Raw genomic sequence first — 27,544 nt, 5'->3', positions numbered from 1 at the left:
AAAGTAACACAAAGATGAGGAGCATTGAGGAATACCACATGACATGTAAAAAGAAATCTGGATTTCTTTTTTAAAAAGGTTTAATAAACCAAATTTTCAGTTTTTGCTTTTTGGGTGTTTTTAATTTCCTCTTGACTCAAGGCGGTTTCAAAAACACCCAAAAAGCAAAAAAAAAAAAAACTGGAGATTTCGTTATTCGACCTTTAAAAAAATCCAGAAATGTAATTATTATGAGTAAGTTCAATAAAGATATACAGTCAAACCCCGATGGTTTGACACCAACTGTTCTCAAACGAACGGGGTCACTTTTTAGTTTAACACCCCTTTTACACGGAGTTCACACACGCTACCAAACGTTTGTTTTGATAGAGTGCGTGAGCGCCGCGTAAAAAGTGACAGTTCGTCACTTTTGAGTTTGACTTTGACCAACCAACGGGGTACAAACTAAAAAAAGTGTCAAACGAAAAAGTGACCAACCAATTGTGCCAAATTGAGTTGAGAACATTATTTTGTGCAGCTGAGCCTCAACTTTTGACCTTCTAAGATACCCAAAATTTGATTTCAATCAAATATGTCGAGATGAAAATTGTTGTTTTATTTAGTACACAATTTTGAAAACTATGTGGTTATGCGAGATAATAATAAATTTCTAATTCAGAAACATTAGCCAACTGCAGTACATTCGATGAGATACTGGTTCAGTTAGACTACTTAACTGCTATTACACATTGATGGAACGAGGCCAGGAAAATGCCACAACGCTGCCGTCTGATCTACAAAAATAAATATTTTCTACGCGGGGGCCTGAGTTCGTGATAACTTATCACAAGACGATCTAAATGCCTCCTGTTCTATCGATACCCGATAGATAAGATCTGATATGGGATTTTGTTTTATTGTATTTACCCCTGGACAACGGAGACGCGGGAGTTAAAAGCGATTACCACTGGTCAAAGCTAATTCAGTGCTAAAACGCCCATGCGTGTCAGCAGCCGTGTCCACTCCAAGTTTTCGGACTATAGCATTATTCGACTAAACGAATGGAACGGATTTCTTCAACGAACCCCCAACGGTGATACAGGTATGACGTGACAATTTCGATAATTATTTAGAATGTATCCAGGTGAAGATCATTGCACCCTAAGTATCTCATTTTTTTATATTTGTGGTGTTGAAATTGTGCTAACTACGGACCTTAAGGAGGTAGGGGAACGGCATGCATTTTCATCGTGCACCTAATGTTGGCATATCAGTACTTTGGCGTTCGATTATAGCTTCTAAACATATTTTTTCAAAACATGTTTTTTTTTTAAATAATCAGATTTGGTGGCATTCACTCTTCGATAAATTATGGCTCGAAATACAGAATAGAAAATTATATTTATGAAAAATCGACCTTCGTCATGCACACAGGACTGGTTTAACGAGTCTTCACCAATATTTTGAGATATCGTAGCACCCGTTTTTTTTTTGAAACTGCTAACTTAAAATAAATATATCTCGGCAATGGTACACCCAAATGTCTTCATATTTATTTTGCTAATAGATGAAATTGTATATTTTATTGTCCTGCAAAAAGATTTAAAAAAGTTTAAATGTGCGCTCACAGCAACATGATTTACATGTATGTAACCCCTTAAAGAACCGATCAAGGGAAATGTTGATAGACATGAAAACAAAGTGCAGAGTGGTGTACATATCTAAATCACCTAATTTACGATTTGAAGAACAATGGTTCTGTATTTAGATTACCACAATATTTTTTATGCCAACCAAAAAATCTTATCAGTTTGGTTATTTCCAAATAATCCAGCTTCCCGCGATATGTACTCGCTACGTTAGCTAACACGGGCTAGGTACAGGTTCACAGTTCAAGGCTTACGGTCTTAAGCAATCACCAATTTCACAAATGCATCATCTCTGTATACAGAATCTTAATTGATTTATAGTCAATCGGTAAAACGCGCTATAAATGTACCAGCAGTTTGATTAGCAACCTCTGTGGGGCCCCAACCGAGATAAGCTCCACCCAGATTACGGTCTGAGTTACCCCCCCTTCATCGATAACCGCAATTTCCCGCCATATCTCTGTACGGCCATTGTAAGGAGACGACGGTTGGTGACCGAAGCAAGAAAAATTTGACTGCCGTATCTCGGCTGGATTTCGGCACGGGATTAACCTTCGAATTGGTATTTCAGGAAAAAGTGCGACTCGTCGTTTCGACTTGACTCACTTAAGGTCAGACGTCTGAGGCGTGTTGACGACGGACTACAAACAATCAACAGGATGTGCTGCTGCTGTAACTGTTCCAACACCGCGAAGAAAGTATGGTCCTGGGTGGGTGTGGTCGGAATCTTCGCCTTGGCCGCATTCTTCGGGTTCGGATGGCCGGCGATTGTGAATTCGGTGGCGAGAAGTGTAATATGAGAACTGAGGTACTTGACTGTTCATGGTCATGCTTAAGCCGTTGTTTCTTGCAGGAATTTGTGATGCAGCCTGGTTCAGAAGTGTACGAAAACTGGCGAAAGCCCGAAGTGCCAATGTATTTCGACATTTACTTTTGGGATTGGACAAACCCGGAGGCTATTACGGATCCCAACGATCGGCCAAACTTTGTCCAGCGTGGCCCGTACGTCTTCCTGGAGACTCACGACAGGGCTAACGTCAACTTCAACACCGATGACACGATAACCTTCCAGCAGAAGCGCACTTGGCACTACATTGCGGAGCAGTCAACTGGAGATTTCTACACCGACAGGGTGACCACTCCTCATACGATTCTCATGGTAATGATCTAAGAAGGGTTTAATAGAATAGTAACTAATAGCTCAATTTCTTACAGACGGTCGGCAAGTTGGTAAAAGAGATGAACGACCCAATGTTGACAGGACTGCTCGACATTATAATCAATGCCAACAACTTGGTTGATGGCATTGCTTATCAGAACGTTCTCGTGAAGGACATTCTCTTTGACGGTGTCGAAGATAGGCTTTTGGCGGCACTTCAAGCACTCCTCGCTGAGGTGCCCGATTTGGCCGGAGAGATTGAGCTTCCCGATTGGGACGGTTTCGGATACTTTATCGAGCGAAACACCAGCGTAGAGTACGACGGAATCTTCCGAATGCGAACCGGAACGGACTCGTGGACAGCTACCGGCCAAATGGTCACCTGGAACAACGCACCTACGGTTCCACACTACCGTGGAGTCTGCGGCCAAGTCCGTGGCTCAACCGGCCAGGTGAACCCTCCAATGACCAGCTCCCAAATCAACAACCCCGGAGACTTTATCCTCTTCATTACCGATCTGTGCAGCGCCATCACCCTGAAGTACGACGGCGATTTCGTGCTGAACGATCTGGAAGGCAAGGTTTGGGTCGGCGATAACCGTGTCTTCGACAACGGACACACCTTCCCGGAAACGGAGTGCCAATGCACGGCCCCGGTGGACCAGTGTCCGGCCCTTAAACCCGGCATGTTCGACGTATCCGGATGTAACTTCGGAGCTCCGCTGTTGGTCAGCTTCCCACACTTCTATCTGGCCGACCCGAGCTACCTGAACCGAGTATCCGGATTGAGCCCGATGCGCAATGCCCACGAGTTCCGCTACGCACTGCATCCGTTCTCTGGAATCCCAATGACCGTCAACGGCCGCCTGCAGTACAACGTTGACGTTAAGGATTACGGCCTAGCGTAAGTGTTCAGCTTCATTTCTCTTTAAAAAGCAGCCCTAAAACTACATCCTTTCAGGGTAACGAACGGAGTTCCGGACGTTGTGATGCCGGCGTTCTGGGTTGAGCAACGGGTCGTACTCACGCAAGATGTCATTGACGACTTAGTGGTAAGCCAAACAAAAATATCAAATTATAAGCAATCAATTAATAAATTTTTTGCTCTCGCAACAGCAAATCGATACCCTGCGGAATGCTGGAATTTATACCGCGTATGCGTTGCTCGGTGTGGGAGTTCTAGCCTTTGCCGTGGCACTCTACTTTACGCTGGCCGTATGGAAGGACTGAATGGTGTAACAGCGGGACCGATCAACACTAATTTATAGATTTTATGCTGTTTTTTTGCTAAGTGAATAAAGTTTTGTTTTAAGAATTACACAACAGTTTCCGATTTATCTCCCTTTTTAATTTGTTTTACTTTTGCAACCCATCGAAATGCCATCTAAGCTACAATGCTAAGCAGAAAGTGGTAAACAAACAAACATTTTCCATATCTCACCTTCTATCATTGCTCATAGTGTAATGAAATTCCGATTTATTAGATGGCATTCACAAATGACGGAAATTTTTCTGGCACTTTTGAAATTGTTAACTTTTTCCTCACATTTTTATTGCTACAAGATATGAGCATATATAATATTGAAGAGCCTCGATCCCTGGGTTGTTTCTCGTTAGTTAGGTTCTGACTTGTGCTAAAACTCAAAAATTTACAAAAATACAAAAAGACGATCAAATCCTCACTCTCGTTTGCTTATTTTGTCTAGAATATAGGGGAGAGTGGGGAGACTTGATCCACGGGGAAACCCCTCTCTTTAGCAAGTGAGTAAAAAAATTAGCTCTTTTCTAGAAAGTTAAATAAAAAAATGTTTGGATTGAGTTTCACAAATTTTTCTCATAAGTGTTGCAAAAAACCTCTAAGAGATCCTTTTTCTTTTCGATATGTATAGAAAACACTTTAAAAAAATCTAAAAAATATTTTTTTTGCATCAATTATTTAATAAACTTATCAACTACAAAACTTTCGCATAAATGTATCGTCATATTATTTTTACAATCAACCTCAAGCTTAATTAATTGGTTTAGTTATTCGTACATAGATTCCTTTAAAGTTACTAATTAGTATAGTTGTACATGACTTACTGCAGTTTGAAATATTTTTGAAATGTTTTGTAAACATAAATTACCAGCTTATGTAAACATGCTCAATTTTTGTCTCAAAAAAAAAAAAATAAAATATTGATCCTTGCACTGTAACTTGGATTTGATCCGCACATTTATCTCGCAGTTTTGACAACAAAATGTCCAAAAACTAGGCAACCGGCAGTTGTTTATTTACATTTCCAGTCGCAGTTTCCACCAAACTGGACATTCGCACTTTAAAATTGCGATTGACAGGTGAGCAACACTGGCTCGCTTTGATCATTTTTTGAGAAAATTAAAATTTCCCAAGCCATCTTGACAAGTCGCAATAGTGCGATCAATAGCAATAATTTAATGCGAAGTCCAAGTTAGTGAGAATTGCGCAATATTTTAGGTTTTTAAATATTTTACATACTGAACTTGTTCTATTTTGAACACAAACGTACAGGTATTATGTGAAATTGCTGTAACCTATAGCAAATCAAAAGTTTGTATGAATAAGAAACATTTTGTTTAAGATTCCTTCAAAATGTTTAAAGAGGGATCAAGTTACGCCTAACATTTTGAAAATTCCGATTTTTTTTATTCTTTGTCCTCTATCTTAACCTATACCCTAACTGGCTCAATCGGCCTTGCCATCACGGAGCCGTGCGTCTATTTATAGATCTCGAGATCTATTGTTCTTGTTCATGATGGATGATGATGATCTCCAGGGGGTCTTCTTGGAAGAGTCTTCCTTCCTTCCTTCACGCGTTGTGGTGTGGTTGGTTGGTCATCTTCCCGTCCTGTTTGCACTCAACCACCACTATCTGGTTCTAGCGGGGGGAGCGGCGTGCGTGTGTGTTTTGGTAATTAATTACCGGGGTTCTGGTGCTCCCAGAGGGAGCAAGGGGGTCTAGTTGCCACCGAAAAATCGGTGACGAGGTGACCGGGCGGGATTCGATCCCTGCTCGTCTGCTTGGAAGGCAGATCGCTTAACCATCAGGCTAAGTACCCGGACTGAAAATTCCGATATAAAATATTGTTTTCAAACGCTTGACATGATTCGAAGAATTTATCTGATTAAATACTCCTAACATAGTTGAATGTTTAAGCTTTCATTTCATGCAAAACGTTCATAGTTTTGTGAGAAACAAAGAAAAAACAAAAAAAGGGATCAACTCCCCCCACTCTCCCCTAAATATGCACAAAAAAATCAAAAGACTAAAGTTTACTAAGTAAAGGACATTTTTGCTGCTCAAGATGGTGCACAACCTGGATCCGTGGTACCCGACCGACGATCTACACGAGCTGGCCGGCGTCGACACCATCGACGCAAGCATCGAAAAGGCAACGAGAACCTTCAGGACTTCCTGTGGGATGTCAACGAATCCGCTCATCGAAGCACTCCTCCGTCAACAACTGTGATATTAGTCTTAAGCCAAACATAGATCTAGGGTTTTTTCTCAAAATTTATTTTCCCGACAAGAGCACGCAGCTAGCAAAATCTAAACTTAGAAACATGTACCCTTCCTGTAAAGGCTTATGAATTGATCTCAGTTGAAAGGTTCTCCAAATCTCTGAATTGCAAATGTAACATCCTGGAGCAGAACTGCTAAATTCTAATAAACACCAATTGAATTGAATTGAATTGGGTACTAAAACCCTATGTAAATTTTTATGTACAACGGTAAAAAACACGATTAAAAACTATTTCTGATCACTTTTTTTTTTATTTTTATGCAAAAAAAGTTATTGACAAGACAACATTTTTTCGATGGATTAACTATGGTCCCCTTGGAACGAACTGTCAAGTAGGACCTTTTCTGTCAAGAAGGACCGCGAGGTTAATTTTTCAAAATTGATTTAAAAATCCATTTTAAACTCTTTGTAGTCGTACAAAGGGTTATTTTACTCAGAAAAATAAGCTTTATCGTTGTAAAGAATAATATCAGCAATCTAAGCTTCATTTTAGGACCCAATTGAAAAGGACATTTGCTTTAAAAAAATAAACAAAAAAATCAAATCGCACAATGATAATCATTCCAGTACTATCGTAGATGATTTAAAATCGAGAATGAATAGTTCAAATAAAAGTGAGTAGGGGAAAGTGGGGCAAGACGACCATATGGGGCAAGAGGAACAATCGCTCGTATGGCTTTAATTTTTACACTTTTGATTATTTCCAGCATGAGGAATTGTAACTAGCAATGCAATTAGCTGATTTTACTACCACATAACCGCCAAAACGACGTAAACGCCACGGGGCATATGATTAAATGAAGTTTTTGTCAAAACTTTAGTTTTCTTATAACATTTGGAAAGTACAAAATAAGGCTTAGGGTTCGTTTTAAGGCTCATTTTATCAAAATGCTATTTTTCCTAGATTAGTAGTGTCCTTATCAATAACTTGCACCTTTTATAAAGTATGATTTAACTTTTGGATATTTTTGTTGAGAGCTTTTAAAAAATCTTGTTCAGGTGGTGGCAAGTGATTTTTAGTATGGAAAAAAATACGAATTGCTGTAACAACATATTTTATTGAGGAACAAATACATAAAGTACTTAAAAACTGATAAACAGTTGGTAAAAAAATTGTCCACACAAAATATAGTGATATTATGAAAATTTACTATTTATTATCTAAGTAATTATATTTTTCGTAAAAACGATCAAATTTATAGTAAAATATTTTTTTTAATCTAAAAATGAAAGAAACATTTCAAATACATTCCAATCTGATGTATCTAAGTGATAACAGTTCAATTGTTAGCAAATTAACATGTTGTTTCATGCATTGTTCCTCTTGCCCCAAACGGGTTGTTCGTCTTGTCCCAGGGCCCCGGCGATGGCCTGATATGAGCTACCGAACAACATTGGCAATATGGCGTCGTTTGTTTACAAACATGGGATTGTTTGTGGACGAACCGAAAAATTTACTTTTTTGTAAAAAATATCAATAACCATTGTGCAATAACATTAAGTCTTCCAAAACAGACAAAATTTCGTGAAATTCCAGACCAGAATGTGTTTTATCATTATTTTTCAATTTAAACCTCTTTTATCGTGATCCTGATTAAGATTGCACATCAAATCATCGTGCCTTTAATGTATCTTTAGTTTTCACATCGATTCGCTGTAGATTCGTGTTTAAATTTTGAAATTTAGCATAAATTAAAATAAGTTGCAAAATTCCCAACTTCAACCATGTGCAACAATTTCCACGTCACCCATGTGGGAAACCGATAATGGGGTAATTCATGCGTTCCAAACTGTTAAAATTCCAAAACGTCATTGCCAATTTTCGGTTCGCTGCTTTTGTTCGTGTTTGAAGTTTCGAGCCGAGACTCTGTCTTGTCCCACTAATTGAGTAGGACGCACGGAAAATCAAAAAATTTAAAATCATTTTTTTACATTTAAAAACAGGATTTTTTTCAAAACTTGTTCTATCAAAGTCTCAGTCAAGACCTGGAATAAGATGATTATAAAAAAATCCGACTGATTTTTTAACGTTTTTAATGGGTAATAACGAGCATTTCCTTAGCTTGTTACACTTGCTCCACTTTCCCCTAAGCCACTTTTCATTATGAATTTAAAAAAAAAACCAGCAAAAGTGTATAATGTCACTAAGCTTAATAACTGATAAATTGTTTTGAAGTTGTGTTTATCTGAATTTCAAAAGTCTTCTTTCGACTTTTTGAGGAATCATTATGTTGCTTTCTGCAATCGGGAGAGTTTCACATACATTTGTATAATTCTATTTGCGTAGGGTATTTATAAGATTTCAGGTATTGGAACCTGATGGTTCAAAAAAAAAAAAAAAAACAAATTATGAAATTCAAATCAAACGATGAAAATCAGCCATTTCAAATCACTAAAAAGAAACAGCGCCACTCCTTGGTGGGTTATTGCAATACACTTTCGACGAGGAACAAAAAATGATTATCATGACAGTCTTCGAACTAAAGGAGGTACTAGAATAAGAAAATAAAGCAAAACCTGCGTTGATGTTTCGAACCCAGACTTCATTCAGTGCCAGTGAGCAGAGTGCAACAGACGAGTTTTTGCGTGCAATCGTTTATGGTTGTGGCAACATCATTTAAAGCAAGATTAGCAATAACAAAATAGGTAAATTGCCTAATAGAACAAGTGCATTATTTTGGTTGTGATACATCCTACAGCTTTAGTGAAGTAGTGAATTGTTCGAAGACTGAAATTTAAGGTTTTAGAGCTGTGCGTAAATTGCAAAACATCATTGTGTATGAAACCGAGACGACTGCGAAATCGTTGTGTATACAGAGTAACTGATGCGATAAATGAAATTCGATGTTGTTGAGATTTCGTTGGTCATCTCGTGGAGAACAGCTCATAATGCTGCAAAGAATGAGAAGGAGGAAAATCTTTTCATTCGAGTCGAAGGTCACTTAGAACTCATTATAGCTGAGCTTATACACCCTTGGACGATGCATTGAACTTGATTTGTTGTGTTCTGGATGGTAACTTTTATGAACAAGTACGCAAACAGAATACAAACGCATATATCAATATTGAATGTAAACACAACAGTTCAGTCTGTCTTATCCTTGGATCAGTAGAGTAAAGTGATAAGATAGACAAATCTATTTTGGATCGAAAGTTTATTATTTTTAAAGGTTACTGCACAATGCACATACTGATGCTAAGTGTTTTCACTTCTCTCTTGCAAATGTTGTTATCACCAGTGAACGTCGCAGTATGAAACCCTATCCGATGCATATCCCAAAAAAAAAGAACTTGAAAGTCCCGTCACATGTCGTTGCAGGTCGCCTCCAGGCAGGTATCTTTCACAGCGACGAAACCTGTAAAATGAAACTGGACGTACTGTAGTTACGAAAAACAACCGCGACGTAACACCAATTACAGCGTAAAGTGTACATTGTGCTCAGGTTAGCGTTGTATCGTGCAGTATTGTGACCTGCCTAGCTGCTTCATCGGCCAAGGTCGCGATTAGCAATTTCACTAAAGGAGAACTGGAAACTAACTGTCATTGCTGGGTTTCTTGTTCGTATTGATCTGACTCAGTGTTCAAACACAAACGATGAGACATCTCACTCTGCGTTACAGCAGCAAGTAACGAATCATCTATTATAATGGATTATCTTGTCTACATTGAGTAGCAAACTGATACATTCTCTTGTTTCATATTTTGGAAAGCAGTTTACCTTTGGGCTGTTTGTCTGTTTCAATAATCGATAAGGCGCGGTAATTACCATTACAAGATAATCGTTTGTTGTGTTTTATTTGGACAAGCAAAACAAAACATTTGCCAGCCCAACGCATCGCGTGACGACAAGCGAGCAGGAGTGGTGACTGTTAACTTGTAACAGATTATTGATTACGTTACGTGTCAACGTACAAAATGATCGAATGAATCTCAACTTGAGGGTGACGATTTTCGAAAGTTCCAATTTCCTGGGAATCGAGAGTTGAATTTTGTTAATTTTCAATGCAAATATTTTGATATACATTCCACACTCGATTACACAACTCGACATTTTTGAAGTTCGACGGCAACATTTCAATAGACGTCATGTACATTTTGACACATTTTGGGTTCTGAAGTACTCCTAATAAGCTACCTCCCACTAAAAATCAGCAAAAGTTACTTCAGCAAAGTCTGTTTAATCATGATTTTCAATAAAGTAACATAAACAAAATCTCTAGCATCAGCAGTGCCTGTCAACCTGCCAAATAAAAAACTACATGAACCTCGTAACGAAAAAAAGCATCATGAAAAAGACGCCATGTACGTTTGCCGACGAAAAACGAATCATAACAGCAGGGTGATATAGACGTTTGTGATTTCAAATGAAGTTATGTTTGTTTTTCTTAAATATAATGATGGAAATAATGTTATATTGAATATGAAGTCTTCTTTTGCTTAATACAAATTGAATTGAAAAATGATGCTCAACATTCAAATGCGTTTTTCTCAAAACGCACGGTTTGTACATGATGCTTTTTGAAATGTTGGCGTTGAGTTGATGTCAGTTCGGTTTCAATTAAATTTTACAAATTTTCGAATGCTGAACAATTCAGTAAATAATGGAATATAATATTCGTTATAAAGCTTCCTAGTTAAAAATTAACCAACACATTAAGGTGTAACGTGCCATCATCAAATATGGCGAAAAAACATGGTTGAAAATCTATCCCGTTCCACCTTATAAATGATGTTTTTTTTGTTCCACATTAAACAGTAGAAATTTACAACGTTTTCGTAATATTGTAAATTCTTTCCTCAAAAGACACGCAGCATGCAACACAAAATAATCACTATGCACATTACATTTCCGAGAATCCAAACAGATAATTTAACAGGCCAACAAATTCAAATTTTCCATAAATTTAGCCTCTTTTCCTGCACTTTGTTTTCACCATACCAATATTTCACCACCGAAAATCAGCTCCAAAATGCTGTTTAATTGGCCTTACCTCAAAAAAAGGTAATCCCTATACGTGCTGCAGCCAGGAGAATCTGCTGATTACCACCAATGTCACAACACCCGCGAAATTCGCGAAACTCGTCGTTCAAAACTTGCGAATCGAGCATTTCCGCGAGAAAATTTTCGTTTTATTTTACACGAATTAACACCAGCATCAGTGACATTAGTATTGGTAATCATCAAGATTCGATTCGTGGGTGTTGCCAGAAATTTAGTTCATGCACTTAGGCATTTCTTATTTTAATGTGAGCATTTTCGTCCTAAATATCGTAAAAAAGTATTTAAAAACGTTCAACAGTTGTTATTATTTATCAAAAATACTATAAACAGGAATAAAACTATGATAATAATTAATTATCGATTGAAAAAAACTCATAACAAAAGTTTTTTCTCAAAATTCCAACGTTCTTGGCCACACTTTTCTTTGACACACCACGCAAAGCATCTGACAGTTCGATTTGTTTTCATTCTGTCAGCCGGCGTGCAAAAAAAAATCCATCACGATGAATTTACGGTTCACGACGGATTACCACCGGAAGAAACCCGGCCAGAGCGGATTCCTGGCAAAATGCACGAACGGGACTGCACCCGGGACGCGTTCCGGCTGCTGACAAGTAGGTAGCCGACGATCTATACGGGAAGGCGGGCGAATCTCCGCCCAAGGAACAACCTGCTGAAGAAGGCGCGGAAGAGAAGGAGGAGGACATTTCGGTTTAGGTGCAAAAGCAGGCCGAAACGGAGAAGAAAAAGTTCAGTTCCGGTTCGAATCGGTGGACACCGGCGCGAAGAACATCTGCTACATCACGACGGTGCTGCAAGATCCGACCGAACTGGCGCTCAAGATCCTGCGGGACGCGGCCGAAACCAAGGATCAAAAAAGCCGCTACATTATGAAGACAGTGCCGATCGAAGTGGTCAACAAGGCCAACCTAAAGGACATCATGGACGGCGCCGGCAAGCTGTTCGATCGGGACTTTCTGAAGGAACCGAAAATGTTCGCGATAATCTACAACCGGCGGTTCAAGCATCCGGAGCTAGCGGTGATCGTCGAAGTAATCAAAGGGCTGACGCTGATAAGCGTCGTGCCAGAGTATTCCGAGCTGCGAAAGTACAACCAGATGTAGATTTGCACCCGGAAAGACGAGGACGCCAAGGTGCTGGAATCGTCCGAGTCGGCAGTAACACAGATAAGTATTCCAGGACACTTCGAAACTGGTCAAATGATGTCAGATTAAAATATTTACAAAATAAAATCTAGGTGGCCACTTTAGTCGCCAAATTGGACGGTGAAAGCGATTCTTTTCATGAATTATGCTACAATTTTATATTTTTTTTATCTATTTTAGAACAAAGTTTATATTTAGCAAACAGTTTAATGCCCTCAATACAGATTAAAAAAAAAAATTTGAGTGTGGCAACCTCTGGCATTTTTGCCGGTTTACAAGTATGTGACCCCTTAATTTTAGACACGAATTAAGTTCATAAAAACTACCTTTTGATTGTTTTCGTCTGAGGTAAAATCATTTTGCATTGCGATTGGCTTAAATTATTTTTGGGGATGATGCACTCACTAGGGAAAAAATCTCATTGGCATGGCGTTTTTCATTTGAACAAAAAAAACGAAGTTGACTTTATAGCTGTCGGCCACCATTGCTAGTACCAACCACTAGTGTCTTCCTTTTATCTACAAGGACTTCGCCGCCCTGGGCTCCTAAGTGTATGAAAGTATGGCACGGAGCGACGGCGCCGAATACCCATATTTACACAAAGAATTTTAGAGCGCCCGCCGCGGGATTCGAACCGGCGACCTCTGGATTGTGAGTCCAGTGCGCGGTCCGATTGATCCACACGGGCGGGACAGATTTAAGACACAAATGTCCACAGACATTTGAACAGATTTAAGAAAAATAAAGAAATTAAAATATTGAAGTGATATTTTGTTTTCAAATGATAATTAAGGATTAGATAGGCATTTTTCAAATGTTTTGCAAGGATGGCTGTCAATACCACCACTACTACACGGTGTCACTAATACATGTACATCGATGACGTCAACAATGATGGTCATCAAACCAACACCACTGCATCGCACTAATACATTAGCACTCAGATTGCCTTCACGTTTCACCTTAAAACCTTTGAGTGCCACAGAAGTTGGTTTGTTTGCATCAGATTTGCTTTCTCTTTATAGCAAATGTTTTTTAGCCATGCGACTTATAGCTGGTTTTTAAAGGCCTACCCGATGACAGCTAAAAGGGACAGTGACAGCTCGTGCTCGATCTTTACATCAGGACACGGTTCGAGGAGTTAAATTAAATATTTTTTGGATTGAAAACCACGTTGTATGGGCAAAATAATGTTCTTGGCAAAATTGGTTAAAATTTGCCTATAGTCCTGCCCATAATTATCGAAATAAAACATTAAAACACTGCAGTTTTCGATTTTTTATGAAAGTTTACACACCTAGTTTACACACCTAGTTACACACTTAATTTTTTTTACCGAATTCAGTAGTTAAAAAATCGATATATGTAGTTTAGATCGGCAAACCATCTGTCAAAATGAACAAAATTTTACCAAATTTTGGTTGTGCAATGAACAATATCGAACTTCATTACTGAATTTCGGTAGGTTTTACAGTTGATTATGACCAAAATAATGTTCTTGCCAAAGTTGGTCTAAATTTTTCCATAATTCTAGCCAAGTTTATCGAAAGAAAAAATAATAACAAAGCGGGTTATCAACAATTAGGCAATTTAGTAAAATTCCGAAAATAAGAAATTATAACATATTTGGTTATGACTGATGATAATTATTTTTTAACTACCAAGCGCGCGTAAATCTCGTTTTTTATGGAACCAACCTTCTTTTCCACGCAATAATTATGATAACGCGATCAATGATTGAATGATTTTACCATGATTTAATGGTAAAAATTGGATTGGATGGATTTTAAATTTTCTCATATGATGACATGATTTTCTAAAAATTGTATCGGATATTTCTGCAGATTTTATTTTTTTGATTTTTTTAAATGAACTCCGTTTTGTTAATCCCACCTCACACACCCTTACCAAAAATCATGATTTTTTGAGTTCCAATCCCACTTTTCATACGATTTTTTGAGTTCAGGTACTAAAACCATAAAAATGGTTATATGAGTTGAACTGAAAAAAATCGTATGAAAAGTGGGATTTGGAACTCAAAAAATCATGATTTTTGGTAAGGGTGCAAAAAAGAATCAATTCTCGTAATCGTGAATTAAGTTCACGAATGTGAGAACCACGAAGGAATTTATTCATGAGTATGGTGCATTTGCACTATAAACATGCATATATTCCTTCTTGGTTCTCGCATTCGTAAATTTAATTCACGATTTCGAGAATTTATTTTTTTCCGTGCTGCCCGGGTTTTAACCTTCGGATGATCAAAATAAAAAAGTTTGATGGGGGACAATTGCAAAATTTAAAGGCAAAACTATCACATAACACGGAAAAAATCAATTCTCAAAATCGTGAATTAAATTCAAAAATACGAGAACCACGAAGGAACTAATGAATAAATTCCTTCGTGGTTCTCACATTTGTGAACTTAATTCACGATTACGAGAATAGATTTTTTTTTTTTTTTTTTTTGATTAGTGCGCTGACCACGCGGGCGCGCTGTCTTGTTTTTGCATGCTTATTTTCATTTCTTTTGTGTCGCTGTTTGTGTGCTTGGGTGAGTGGTTATTATAACTTATTGGACATCATAAGTGCAGTGCTTCTGGGGACGCGCAGTCCTGTTTTTTCGCGATAATTGTCATCGTTAATGATCGTAAAAATTTATTCTAACTGGCATCGATCGATTTTATGAAGAGTAAAGCGTCATTTATTTACTGTTTTTGAAATTTGCTCGCGTTATCTAAATTGAAAATAGTAAAAATATACTTATAAGTCCAGCCCATAGCACTACTGCTCGGCTGGCACGCGTTCGATAAAAAAAAAACTTTTTAAATGATCAATTATTTATCTTTCCGCAGCCGGCTGCCTAAGATTTAAAATTTTCAACCGATAAACAAAATGCTCATGGTCACATCACTGCCACTCGTGAATCCTGACCTCATACCCATCTACTAACCCCTCAAAACTCATGTGATACTTTGTCGGAGATGCAGTCGATTGGGCGGTCTCTATCACTCAAGTATCGGACTAACATTCCCATCCACTTCCCCGTGACCCTACCACTGGTCGTGGCCGGCGCCGGTATTGATCAGCATGATAGGGGCCTTTGAGAAGTTGCGAAGCGAGGAAAGATAGCTCCCACTTATCTTCCACGGCTCGTGGATGTAACTTCTGGAGGTCCTGGTCAATAACGGAGTAGCAACTGCGGGTGGGCACCTATGCTTATGCTTATGCTTATGCCTGTGAATGCTTCATACATGACCGTTGTAAACCGGCTTGTAAAGCTTTTTTTACTCTTTTATTATAAGATTTTGAAGCAACATTAAACGAATATGAAAAAGGTTTTTTGCAAAAGTTTTTGCATTTACTAACAATTTTCACCTTATTAAGTCTGTACTAGAATGATGATCATAAAAAGATATTATACAACTTCGCATAACTTCAATTTTAATTATACATTCCAGCTTTCGGCATTACAGAATGGCATAACAAAGACAAACCCTACAAACTGCTAATGTGATAACAAGAACAACGCTTGACCCAGGTTCTGGCTGCGATAAAACTCAGCAGCTGCGAGGCAAGAGTCATTCATCCCTGAGACTTTAGTCATTTTCAACCGAGTACCGAATAGGAAAAAACAAATCAGGTCAAAATGTGTTCCTGCTGTACGGATTTCCAAAAGAAGATGGTATCGTTTGGCTGCTCAGCCTTTCTGGTGCTGTTTGCGATTGTTTTGGGCACGCTGTGGCCAACCATGTCCTCCAAGCTGTTGCACGATGTGAGTGTTACGGACTTTCGATTTTTGAATTTTGACTAAAGTTGAGGTTTCACTTTTTCAGAAATTAGTGCTCAAAAATGGCTCCGTCAACTATCAGAACTGGATCAAGACGCCAATCCCGATGTTTTTGGAGGTGTATCTGTTCAACTGGACCAATGCGGACGATTTGCATAAATTTCCCACGGTCAAGCCCCACTTCCAGGAGTTGGGACCGTACGTGTTCCACGAAGTTCACGAGCGGAAGAATTTGGTGTGGAACGATAACAACACGGTGACGTTCAACCAGCGACGAACCTGGCACTTTGACCCAGATCGATCGAACGGCACGATGGACGACCAAGTGACTAATCTGAACGTTATCTCGCTGGTGTGTGATTCATTTTGTGTGGCGGATGTTGAACAGATTTATTTATTGATTTGTTGTTTTATTTGCAGAATGTGGCGTACTTTATGCGGGATTCTAATTATTTTTTGAAAAAGGCAGCAGATATGGTTGTCGAAGTGGACGGTACCTTTTTGTGGCGCGGGAAAACAGTTCGAGAGTTGCTGTTTGACGGTTTTGAAGATCCTCTGCTGGACTTGTTGAAGACCCTCAACGACACCATCAAGGTTCCGTTCAATAAGTTTGGTTGGTTCGTGGATCGTAATGAAAGTGACACCTACGATGGAACATTCACCATGAAGACGGGTGCGGACTCGTTGGAGAATACGGGCATGCTTACGCTGTGGAATGGCGCCAGTGACACCGGAATGTATCGAGGCAAGTGTGGACAGGTTCAGGGAACATCCGGAGAACTATGGCCTGTAAGTCACAGCAACAAAACCAATGTGACAATCTTCCCATCGGACGTTTGTCGCACTTTGACTCTTCAGTATGGAGAAAAAATTTCGATCCACGACGTCGAGGGTACCAAATACGTCGGAGATGAACAGGTCTTTGACAATGGCGTCAAGTATCCGGAAGCTGCCTGTTGGTGCAACGGTGCTCACTGTCCCGACGTTAAACCAGGAGTGTTCAATGCCTCAGCTTGTAAGTTTGGTTCACCCACTTTCATTTCATATCCACATTTCTACCTCGCTGACAAATCATACCGAGAAGACATTGATGGAATGAGTCCGAACAGGTCGAAGCACGAGTTCTACATTGCTATGGAACCGCACACGGGAATTCCGTTGGATGTCCGTGCTCAGCTGCAAATCAACATGCTACTCCAGCCAATTAGTGGATTCTCGTAAGATTTAAATTCATTTTCATAACATTCCCCGCGACTTACATCACCCTACCCCACAGAATGTTCGAAAAAGTTCCTAAGCTGATGGTTCCAATGCTGTGGTTCACCCAAAGGGCAACACTAACCCCAGAACTGGCCAACCAAGCCAAGGTAAGGCAGCTTTATCCCCATTTCAACCATGCCCTAATCCTACCCTCTTTTTCATATACGCAGTTGGCACTGATGCTACCCGGGCTCGGAATTTACATTGCGATCTTCTTAGGCACGATCGGCATCATCCTGACTGGCGCGTTTGGGTACATTTACGTGCGCAAGTGGAGCAGCCAGGTGCCGTACGAGGAGCTGTTGCGGTGAGATTTGGACGAAGTCGACGCGACAGAAGCCGAGTAAAGTGCCTTCCCGTGACGATAACCAAGTATCGAAGCGCGGAGATAATTGGAAGGAAATTATTATTTTTTGCTCACGATGTAGATAGTCAGTTTTACTTGAAAACTTGTTGATATTTGTTTAAGCGAAATCATTTCCACGCAGTGACGAAAACGGGATAATCTAAATAGCTTATAGCGGTAAAGTGCCAACTAAAAAAAAATGAATCAATAGTTGTAATTCAATCCTAGATAGTCGAAACTTGCCACATGATGTGTAACTATTTTTAATGAAATAAAAAGATTCTATAAATTTCAAATTGCCCACAAATAGCATTGGGATTTTTTAATTTCCATATCACATAACAAAGTCGGTACTGATGCAATTCGATAGAAAGCGATTTTGCATCATTAGGTCACCCAAACAATTTTAAAAAATAAATAAATTTAAAATGGATTTCCTCATCGATTTGGTTTGCAACTGAGTAATTCTCTACGTTTTCTTTGTATTTTTATTTATTTGACTGTCCATTCATTTTCTTTGGCAATAAAAAAAATGCCATTTTGCTTCATTAGTTTTTTTTTTCATACAAGTCTCGATACATTTTTTTTTGTATCTTGAGAAGGGATTGATCGACTTGGTGTCTTCGGCAAAGTCATGCTTAAGACTTTAGAATAGTATAACATAGCAATAATTTCTACCTGTAATTGCTACTTCGTTATTGATCAGGACCTCCAAAATTGCTCAATGGACCAAAGATGAAGTAAGAACCAATCATAACCACTTCACATTACTCTTCAAGGCCCCTATCATGCTGATCAATCACGGCGCCGGCCACGACCGGTGGTAAGATCACGGGAAAGTGGATGGGAATGTTAGTCCGATACTCGCATGGTAGAGACCGCTGAATTGACTGAATCTCTGGCAAAGTATCGCGTGGTTTTGAGGGGTTAGTAAGATGGGTATGAGGTCAGAATTCATCATGGTAATGCGACCATAAGCAATGTGCTGTAGATTGATTTTTTAGGCAACCGATTGCTATAAGATACAATGCTTATTATTTAAAAAGTCTAGTTGTTTGCGGTCGAAACGAAAATAAAAGAAAGTCGCGACGAACTCTAAAAAACGTGTTTCTCTTTATTTGGCTTGTTCGAGAATGATCGCTCCTAACGGAAGTTTTTGGGGATTTGACGTTTACTGGGCCTTTTTCTGTGTCAGTGTGTGTGTGTGTGTGTGTGTGATGTTGTGTTGGGAAGTGGACTGTACACGGTTAAGGGGTTTAAGTCAAATTCTACACACTGCGTTGGTTCTACCCAAACATCCTCCCCACCTTGAGGCAGTAGCCTCAATCAGTCGGTAGTGGAACCAACTTCTGGATCGGTCTCTGGTACTCCGTTGTTCCTCTGCGCAGCGTGACGGTCCGCACGATGCCATTGCGATCCGGGTGTGTCGCAACTACTCTGGCCAACTCCCACTGGGCCGGCGGGGTGTTCTCGTTCTTGACCAGCACCAAGCGGTTGACCTGCAAGTTGTCGATCTCCGATTGCCACTTGCTGCGCGGTTGCAGCGACGTCACGTACTCGTTGCGCCAACGCGTCCAGATTTCTTCCACCTTCTGCTGGACGAGCTGCCAGTTGTCCAGTCGGTTACGCGGTACGTCCGAAACGCTGGGTTCCGGCAGGAGGTTCATCGGCTGTTGGATGATGAAGTGTCCGGGGTGAGAGCCTCGCAGCTATCGGGAGAGTTGGAGAGGGCGCAAAGTGGGCGCGAGTTGAGGCAGGCCTCGATTTGCGTCAGGATGGTGTAGAGCTCTTCGTAGGTGGCCGACTCGTTTCCCAGGACCTTGCGCAGGTGGGTCTTCGCACTTTTGACCGCTGCTTCCCACAATCCTCCCATGTGGGGTGCGGAAGGCGGAATGAAGGTCCACTTGATCCCAATGTTGGCAGCGAAGTGGGCGGCTTGTTGCTTGAACTCGTCGGTTTCAAAAAACTCCTGCATCTGCCGATCGGCTCCGACGAAGTTCGTCCCGTTGTCGGACCATATCTCGGTGCACAGTCCCCTTCTGGCGATGAACCGTTTGAGTGCACCGAAGAAGGCCTTCGTAGACAGGTCACCGGCGACTTCAAGTGCACAGCTTTCGTACAGAGACATACGAACACTGCGATGTAGCCCTTTGTCACGTGTGGTTTCCTTGGGTTGCCGCTCTTGACGAGGATTGGCCCTGCGTAGTCGACTCCGACGTGGACGAATGCTCTGGCCGGTGTTGTTCGTACCGCCGGAAGACTTCCCATCAGCTGCTGAGCGGTTCTGGCTTTCATTCGGCAGCAGCGAACGCACTTTTGCAGTTGCTGTCGCACGACCGTTTGGCATCCCATCACCCAAAAGCGCTGGTTGAGGGTTGAGATCACCAAGGTAGGCCCTGCGTGTAGGTTGTCCAGGTGAAGGTCTTGAATGACAAGTGTTGTCAGTCGGTGCTGCTGCGGCAGAATGGGCGGGTGTCTCATGTCGTAGGGGATGTCGGCGTTCTGCAGCCTTCCTCCGACACGAAGTGTTCCGTCTCGGTCGATGAACGGAAAGAGCGGGCGCAGCTTGCTCTTGTTGGAAACCTCGGTCGATTTGCGCAGGCAGGCAATCTCCTTCGCAAATGCTTCGTGTTGTGCTAGTCGCACGAGTTGTAGACCAGCTACCTTGAGTTCCGCCGGTGTCAGCGGTCCGGTTAAGCGTTCCACCTTCGGTCGCGCCAGGTTGAACAGGAACCGTCGGATCGTCGCCAGCGTCCGAGTGCAGCGGCGTAGCGAGGAGAACCGATCGAGAAGGTAGCGCTCCAGGGTGAAGTTGCTACGCGGGAGCCAATCTCCAGACAGAATGTGCGAATTTGTCGTTCTTCGAGGGGTGGTGCCTTCGGTGCTGGTGCTGCGCAGTGTTCCAAGAACGACTGCTCGCTGTGAGCCCAGTAGGGGAGTCCCACCACAGCGGATGGTTGAGCAGCTCGAGCGGCGAGATCCTCGCGACGCACAGTCGGCCGGGTTGTCCTTCGATGACACGTGGTGCCACATGCTCCTGGGCAGGAAGTCCAGGATCGCTGACGTTCGATTGGCGACGAAAGTCTTCCACTTGCGAGGGTGTGCCGACAACCATTCCAGTACGATTGCCGAGTCCGTGAAGGCAAAGTGTTGCAGCTCGAGGTGGCACAAAGCGAGGGAGACTCGCTTCATCAGGGCGGCCAGCAGCCAGGAACCGTTGAGTTCGAGCTTTGGGACGCAGATCTGCTGAATTGGCGCAACCTTGGTTTTAGCGCAAATCAGCACGATGTGGATTTTCCCGTTGCGGTCCGCAGACCGACCGTAGACGACTGCTGAGTACGCCGACTCCGAGGCGTCCGAGAATCCGAGCAGCTGCAACTTGCCGTTGAAGGCTGGAATTCGGCGAGGCACGCGAATCTGCTCCAGCAGGTGAAGCGTTTGCTTGATGGTGTTCCAATCTGCTTCGGGAAGGGGTGGCAGCGGGTCGTCCCACAGCAAGTCGTACAGCCACAGCAGTTGGAAGATGATTTTGATCTTGACGATCACTGGAGCGAGCCATCCGAACGGGTCGAATAGCCTGGATGCGTCGGAGAGGAGTTGACGCTTCGTGTTCGGGCTATTGATGTCCAGGTTGACTTTGAACTCGAACCAGTCACTAGTTGGAGACCAGTGAATCCCAAGTGCCTTGACCGACGCTGTCACGTTCGTGAACTCAACAGGGACTGGTCCCTGTCGGCTGTCTGCGATGTTCTCCAGCAGCTCGGGTGCGTTGGAGGACCACTTTCGGAGGACGAATCCAGCTTCGCCCAGGATGGTTGTGATCTGGCCAGCTAGCTCTTGAGCTTCTTCGACCGTGTCGGCACCGGACATCAGGTCGTCCACGTAGAACCCTTTGAGGATCCTGTCAGCTGCTGCGGGGTGCTTCTCAGCGTTGTCTCGGGCCGCTTGTCGAAGAGACTCGGTCGCTAAGTAGGCTGCGCTTGAAGTACCGTACGTCACCGTCGTCAGACGATAGTGTTGCACCGGTTGGTCGGGATCATCGCGCCAGACGATCCGCTGGAAGTCCGTGTCCTGCTTGTTCACCCGTACTTGCCTGTACATATTCTCGATGTCGCTCACGAAGACCACGGGGTAGGTGCGGAAGCGGCAGTAGACGTCGTACAGGTCTTCGTTGTTGTTTGGACCAATCAGCAATCGGTCGTTCAACGACACGCCAGAACTGGTTCTGCACGAGCCATCGAAGACGACACGCAACTTCGTTGTTGAACTGTCCTCCTTCTGGACTGCGTGGTGAGGCAAATAGAAGCACTCGCTGGGGTGCTTGTCGACTTCGGATTGCGGGATGAGCTCCATGTGTCCCAGTTGCTGGTACTCGGACATGAAGTTGCGGTAGGCTTGCTTGAACGGCGGATTCGAGAGGAACTTCCGCTCCATCGCATGCAGCCTTCTGAGTGCCGCACCGAGCGAGTCGCCCAATGCCGGCTTGGAGTCGTCGAAGGGGAGCCGAACCACGAATCGGCCCTCGTCGTTGCGCCTGGTGGTCATGTTGAAGATGTCAACAGCGCTCTTCTCGTCGGCAGTGAGTATCTTGACCGCAGGCACTTCTTCGGTTTCCCAAAACTTGCGCAGCGTCTGGTCGATGTTGACATCCAGCTGCACCGTGAAGGACACCAGATTTGTTTGCAGCACTGTTTCACCGCCGAACTTGCCGGCGACGAGCCAGCCGAGCGATGACTTCTGGGCCACGGGTAGACCGTGCTCGTCTGTAACCTGGCCCGCTTGTAGAATCGGCAGGAACAGCTCGGCGCCTAGGATGACGTCTACCGGTCCCGCTTTGTAGTACTCCGGATCGGCTAGCTGGAGCCCACGGAGTAGTTCCAATTGCTTGGGCTTGAAGCTTTGGCACGGTGTGGGGGGAGCCAACACTTCGAGCACGTACGCCTGCGTCTTCATCACCACTTCGTCGCTGAAACGGGGTGCAATCTCCAGCAGCGCCATTCCCCGGGTGGTTCCTGCTTGTGTCCCGGCAACTCCGGTTACAGGAAACCGCGCGTTGCTCCGGCTGATCCCGAGTCGCGTCATGCAGGCCTCGCTTATCAGCGACGCGCCAGAGCACGAGTCTATCATCGCCCTAGCAGTGTGGAAGACACCATTCTTACCGCGCAGCTTGACGAGCGCAGTGGGTAGAACGGTGATCTTGACAGCTGGATCACTGGTGACCTCCGCCTTGAAACTCGGAACCGTGGGTTGAGCTTCCATGGCCGGTTGCTGGACCGGCATCGCTGCTATCTGTTGACCCGGAAGCCCTGCGGTAGCTGCCTGTCTGCCGCCGTGTTGACAGAGGAGCGTATGATGACGCTGGTTGCATCCATCAGTCTTGCAGGTGTGCTTCGAGGAACAGGTTTTTGCCGTGTGCGACGTCCTCAGGCAGTTGAAGCAAAGTCTGGACTTCTGCACCAACTCCCGACGGTCGGCGACGCTGGACGCCTTGAACGCTTCGCACAGGAACAGCAAGTGCTCTTTGGAACACTTTGGGCAGGGCTGCGGTGTTGCGACGTAGCTCTGCACCTTCTTCTCAGCTGGCTTGGCCGGCTGCTTTCGTATCTCCTTCTTCGCCCCGCTCCACTCAAGGTGCACTTTCGTGTGAATGATGAGCAGGTTTCGATGGCGTCGCACCGGTCCTCAAGGAACTTCAGGAAGTCCGTGAGGCTCGGGTTCTCCAAGGTGACGAGTTTTGCGCCCAGAGCGCCTGCGTCTCCTCGTCAATCTTCTCCAGGAGCAGCTGGATCAGCCAGGGGTCCCGTGACTGGTACTGCTCGCCCAAGACGTCGAGCTGCCGAACTACCTCGTCCGAGGTCGTGACCAGCTTCTGGAGGTTGCCAGCGGTTGCGTCTGACACGACAGGTTGGTCCAGGAACTCCTTCACAAGCGCGAACACGGTGTACTTCTTCTGGTCGTACTTCCTCAGCAGCTTGTCCCACGCCAGCGGGTAGTTGTCATCCGAGATGCCGAATGAGCTGATTTGGGATGCTGCGTCTCCCTCCAGCAGCGACTTCAAGTACTGCAGCTTCTGTGATGGCCGCAGCGACTCCTTGCTGTGGATGGTGCTGACGAACAAGTCCTTGAACGAAAGCCATTCTTTCCGGACTCCCGCGTACTTCGGGATGTTGATTGGAGGAAGCCGGACGTTGATGAAGGGATCCGGTTGTGCTTGAGCTGGTTGTCCTGCTGGAGGTTGGTTTCCCTGCTGAATCTGGTTCAGCTGGGCTGCGTGGGCCGCTTGGTTGGACAGGAGCGCTCGTTGCGTTTCCAACAGCGCCGCTACCGCAGTCTTTAGGTTGTTCGCCGGCTCAGCGAACGATCGATCGCTGGCGCCGGAACCTTCGTCGAGGGCAGCGTAGATCGCCTTCGCTGCATAGTACCGATCTTCAAACTCCTTCCGGTAGTCGAAGACCGAGACTAGGTTTTCCAAGGTGGTCGCTGAGGTTCCGTCCTCGAACTGGTCCTGGACGTCGAAGAAACTGTTCCCCAGCGCCTCGAGGCGCACCAGACGCTCCCGGACCTCAGAGAGTGAGGGGTTTTGCGTCTTCACTCGTTCCGCGGTTTCGAGTTCGCGTTTCACTTTCGCAAAGAGAGAATTCCGTTTCGCGGTAATCGATTCCATCGGGAAATCGCACGGTTCTACTATTCGGTTCGCGAAGGACCATAAATGTTTGCGGTCGAAACGAAAATAAAAGAAAGTCGCGACGAACTCTAAAAAACGTGTTTCTCTTTATTTGGCTTGTTCGAGAATGATCGCTCCTAACGGAAGTTTTTGACAAACACTAGTTGTTTAATCGAACACGTGCCAACCGAGCAGTAGTGCAATGGGAAGGACTTAAAAGTATGTTTTTACATTTTTGGATCACACGAAATCGGGAAAAGTTGCCCCGAAAAAAAAGTTTTGAAAATGTTGGTCGTCGTTGATCATGGTCTTTCATGGTCACCCGCGACAGACACGGACGACGAAACAAAGAGAAACGCAAAAAGTAACCTTTTCAAAACTATTTTTCAAAAAACCGCGATAACTCGTGATGTTTATATATCAAAATTTTTGTAGTTGTCTGCTCTACAACTTTGTTGAACATTGTTACGATCTAAAAAATGACCCTGCAAAGTAAGAAAAAAAACACGAAATTTTAAAATGAAAAGTTTTGTTCTAAATCAAAAAATTACCCTTCTGGGTCAATGTAGATTCGAAAAGTACATTAAATTTCCCATCAAATGACATATTCTAAAAAAATAATACAGTCAAGTAACGGAAAATGGCAGAGTTCAAAAAAAATTTATGTTTTTTCGATGAAAAATATGTTTTTTCGGAATTCTGAGCACACCATCAAATCGGGCATCTAATTTTACATAAAAGTCTCTTTGACACCAAATTTCTATCTCATCACCGTTTCAGGCTGCAAATTATTGAAAAACACCTCTTTTTTCGCATGTTCAAAAATGGAAGGGGTCGTACCGCCCCTCCGTCACGAGATATCAAAAAACGGACCTCGGATTTGTGATCAGGGACAAAAGTTACCCCTAAGGACAAAGTTTCACGCAAATCAAAGAGGGGTCGGGGCAACTGCTGTGTGAGTTGGCGGAGAATTACCCATAGCATAGCATAGCATAGCATTACGGGTCTGCACCACGCTGTAGGGGTTGCCACAATGGTCAATTCAATATTCTTAGACAATTTGATTGCTGCCCGGTACAACCAAAAATATCTAAGAACGTTCCACACTGTGCTCCAAGGCTACGCCCATACAGTCCCGAATTTTTTTGTGGGGATGAGTTGGCGGAGAACTACCCATATGCTGAAATAAACAAATAACATAGACGAACTAAAGCGGCGGCGTGCTTTCCGATCAACGATGATAAAAGAAGGACTCATTTTATCACTGCTATCAAGACAAAAAAGAACGCCGAAAAAACACGATCGAAATCGCAGAGCAACCCCGCGGCCCCGTTGCCCGCAATCGACTCCGAATAGCGATACAAATGAATAGTGCGTCCATCCCGGGAATTCCCGGGACAAAAATCCCGGGATTTTTCCAGAACCGGGAATTCCCGAATCCCGGGATTATTTATAATTTGTCCCGGGAATTCCCGAAATTGAAAAAAAAAACAAATTTTGGTCCGGAATTATATTTTTTTGTAGAAATACATAAATAGTTGAGTATATAATAATCGATAAGAATTTAATAGCATTAAAATTTGTATTCGGCATATATCAGCAATAATTTGGCTTATTAGTGAAAATTGTTAAATTTGAGTTTACAATATTGTTTTGATCACCGGAAGTCAATTGTAATTATTTGCTTATATTGGCAATTTGCGGCGAGAAATATTAAGCTAACCTAGGACAGAAAGAGGAGAGACAGAATTGAAGATCGCGACAACAGTTTTTTCAAACCTTTTGTCACATGGAGGATAGATCCAGACAGGGCGCTGGCAGTTATAAGGGGAAAGGAGGTGAAGAAGCTAAGGGCCATTCATTCTAAGTGTAATATTTGGTTGAACTAGCTTTTAGGGTCTTCCATTAACCGACACAGAAGGTGTCGGAGAATGTCCCACATAGTTGACACACGATAATTTCTTTTCGTGTTTCGTCATCTATGGGACGACCCCTAAAAAGCTAGCTCAACCAAATTCGCTATATACTCTTAGTGGCGCACTTCGATTCTACCGATGGATTTCTTTTTTCAGATATTATCTACCGAAATGTTGCTGCTAGAGAGCACTCTGTACCGATAGTTCAACCAAATATTACACTTAGAATGAATGGCCCTTAGCTTCTTCCAGTGTTGCGTTCCTCACGCGCTCATGCGCTCGTGAGCGCTCACTTTTCGCTCATTCGTGAGGAGGAGCGCTGCGCGAGCTAGCTCACGTTTGCCCGCGCTCACGTTTGCTCCGATTTTTTCAGCTCGCGTTTGCTCCACGCTCGCGCTCGCGCTCATATTTCGCTCACGGAGCGCTCATTTTGGACGTGTCGCTAATCAATTAACGCTTTTGAGAAAGTTTTTTTTTTCAATTCTTGATGGATTTTTTGCTTAAGGTGCAGTAGGACTGTGAAAATATGCCTTTGTGAACAAATTTTTATGATATATGAATTGAAATAGCTTATTTTCATCAACCATGTTTTTAAATAAAAGGTTGGATTCGCAAGGGTTAAATAATTTTTTATACATGCAGTTGAATGTATAAATATTTTAGAATTTAAAGGCCTAATTGTATTAGAGAGGTGCGGGCGGAGGGGTATAGACGGCTAAGTAAAAAGGCCTGTAAACCTTAGAAAAAAAAACGAAAAAAACCATGAAATAATTCAAGAATATTTGTGCTGGGATAAGTTCGATTCAATGTTAAATGCTTGGTTGATAAAAATATAACATTAAACTGTTTTATGTACCTAAACAGTGTTTTGATTACATTTCCAGATTGATGGTCAGAATTAGCTACCATTAAAAAAAATCCGTTTATTAAATCTTTCAATGATTCAGTGATTAGAAACGGCTGATCATTTCTATAAGGTTAGTCTCCATTTGGCAAACATTTTAGAAAATAAGGTAACATTTTTGAAACGGTTTTATTTTTAAATATAAGCCTCAAAATTCCTAAGGGT

At 42.7% G+C, this 27,544-nt stretch overlaps 3 protein-coding genes, 1 long non-coding RNA gene and 1 pseudogene across 4 annotated transcripts; 3 read left to right on the top strand and 2 right to left on the bottom strand.

Moving 5' to 3' along the window:
- The first annotated feature begins 936 nt into the window (after positions 1-936).
- On the top strand, positions 937-4,124 carry LOC6034121 (protein croquemort). The gene is made up of 6 exons (XM_038256829.1): positions 937-1,081; positions 2,200-2,419; positions 2,482-2,787; positions 2,844-3,691; positions 3,749-3,839; positions 3,904-4,124. Exons 2-6 carry the CDS (start codon positions 2,288-2,290, stop codon positions 4,015-4,017), a joined length of 1,491 nt encoding a protein of 496 aa, XP_038112757.1. The 5' UTR covers positions 937-1,081; positions 2,200-2,287; the 3' UTR covers positions 4,018-4,124.
- Positions 4,125-8,859: 4,735 nt separating this feature from the next.
- On the top strand, positions 8,860-18,202 carry LOC6034120 (protein croquemort). Its single transcript, XM_001844436.2, has 6 exons — positions 8,860-8,976; positions 15,961-16,274; positions 16,336-16,641; positions 16,710-17,506; positions 17,566-17,656; positions 17,720-18,202. The coding sequence occupies exons 2-6, from the start codon at positions 16,149-16,151 to the stop codon at positions 17,858-17,860; spliced, it is 1,461 nt and encodes a 486-aa protein (XP_001844488.2). The 5' UTR covers positions 8,860-8,976; positions 15,961-16,148; the 3' UTR covers positions 17,861-18,202.
- On the bottom strand, positions 9,467-9,888 carry LOC119767145. The gene is made up of 2 exons (XR_005277355.1): positions 9,749-9,888; positions 9,467-9,686 (listed from the first exon to the last, which is right to left on the bottom strand). It is a non-coding gene; the product is annotated as an uncharacterized LOC119767145 (long non-coding RNA).
- On the top strand, positions 11,762-12,568 carry LOC119767144 (annotated as a pseudogene).
- A 1,356-nt stretch (positions 18,203-19,558) lies between the features above and the next one.
- LOC119766295 lies at positions 19,559-24,559 on the bottom strand. The gene is made up of 3 exons (XM_038250755.1): positions 23,636-24,559; positions 20,026-23,520; positions 19,559-19,969 (listed from the first exon to the last, which is right to left on the bottom strand). The coding sequence occupies exons 1-3, from the start codon at positions 24,557-24,559 to the stop codon at positions 19,559-19,561; spliced, it is 4,830 nt and encodes a 1,609-aa protein (XP_038106683.1).
- Positions 24,560-27,544: the final 2,985 nt, after the last annotated feature.

This window comes from Culex quinquefasciatus, chromosome 2, assembly GCF_015732765.1.
Source record: "Culex quinquefasciatus strain JHB chromosome 2, VPISU_Cqui_1.0_pri_paternal, whole genome shotgun sequence".
Lineage (NCBI taxonomy): Eukaryota > Metazoa > Arthropoda > Insecta > Diptera > Culicidae > Culex > Culex quinquefasciatus.
This window is presented reverse-complemented; position numbering and strand designations above follow the sequence as displayed.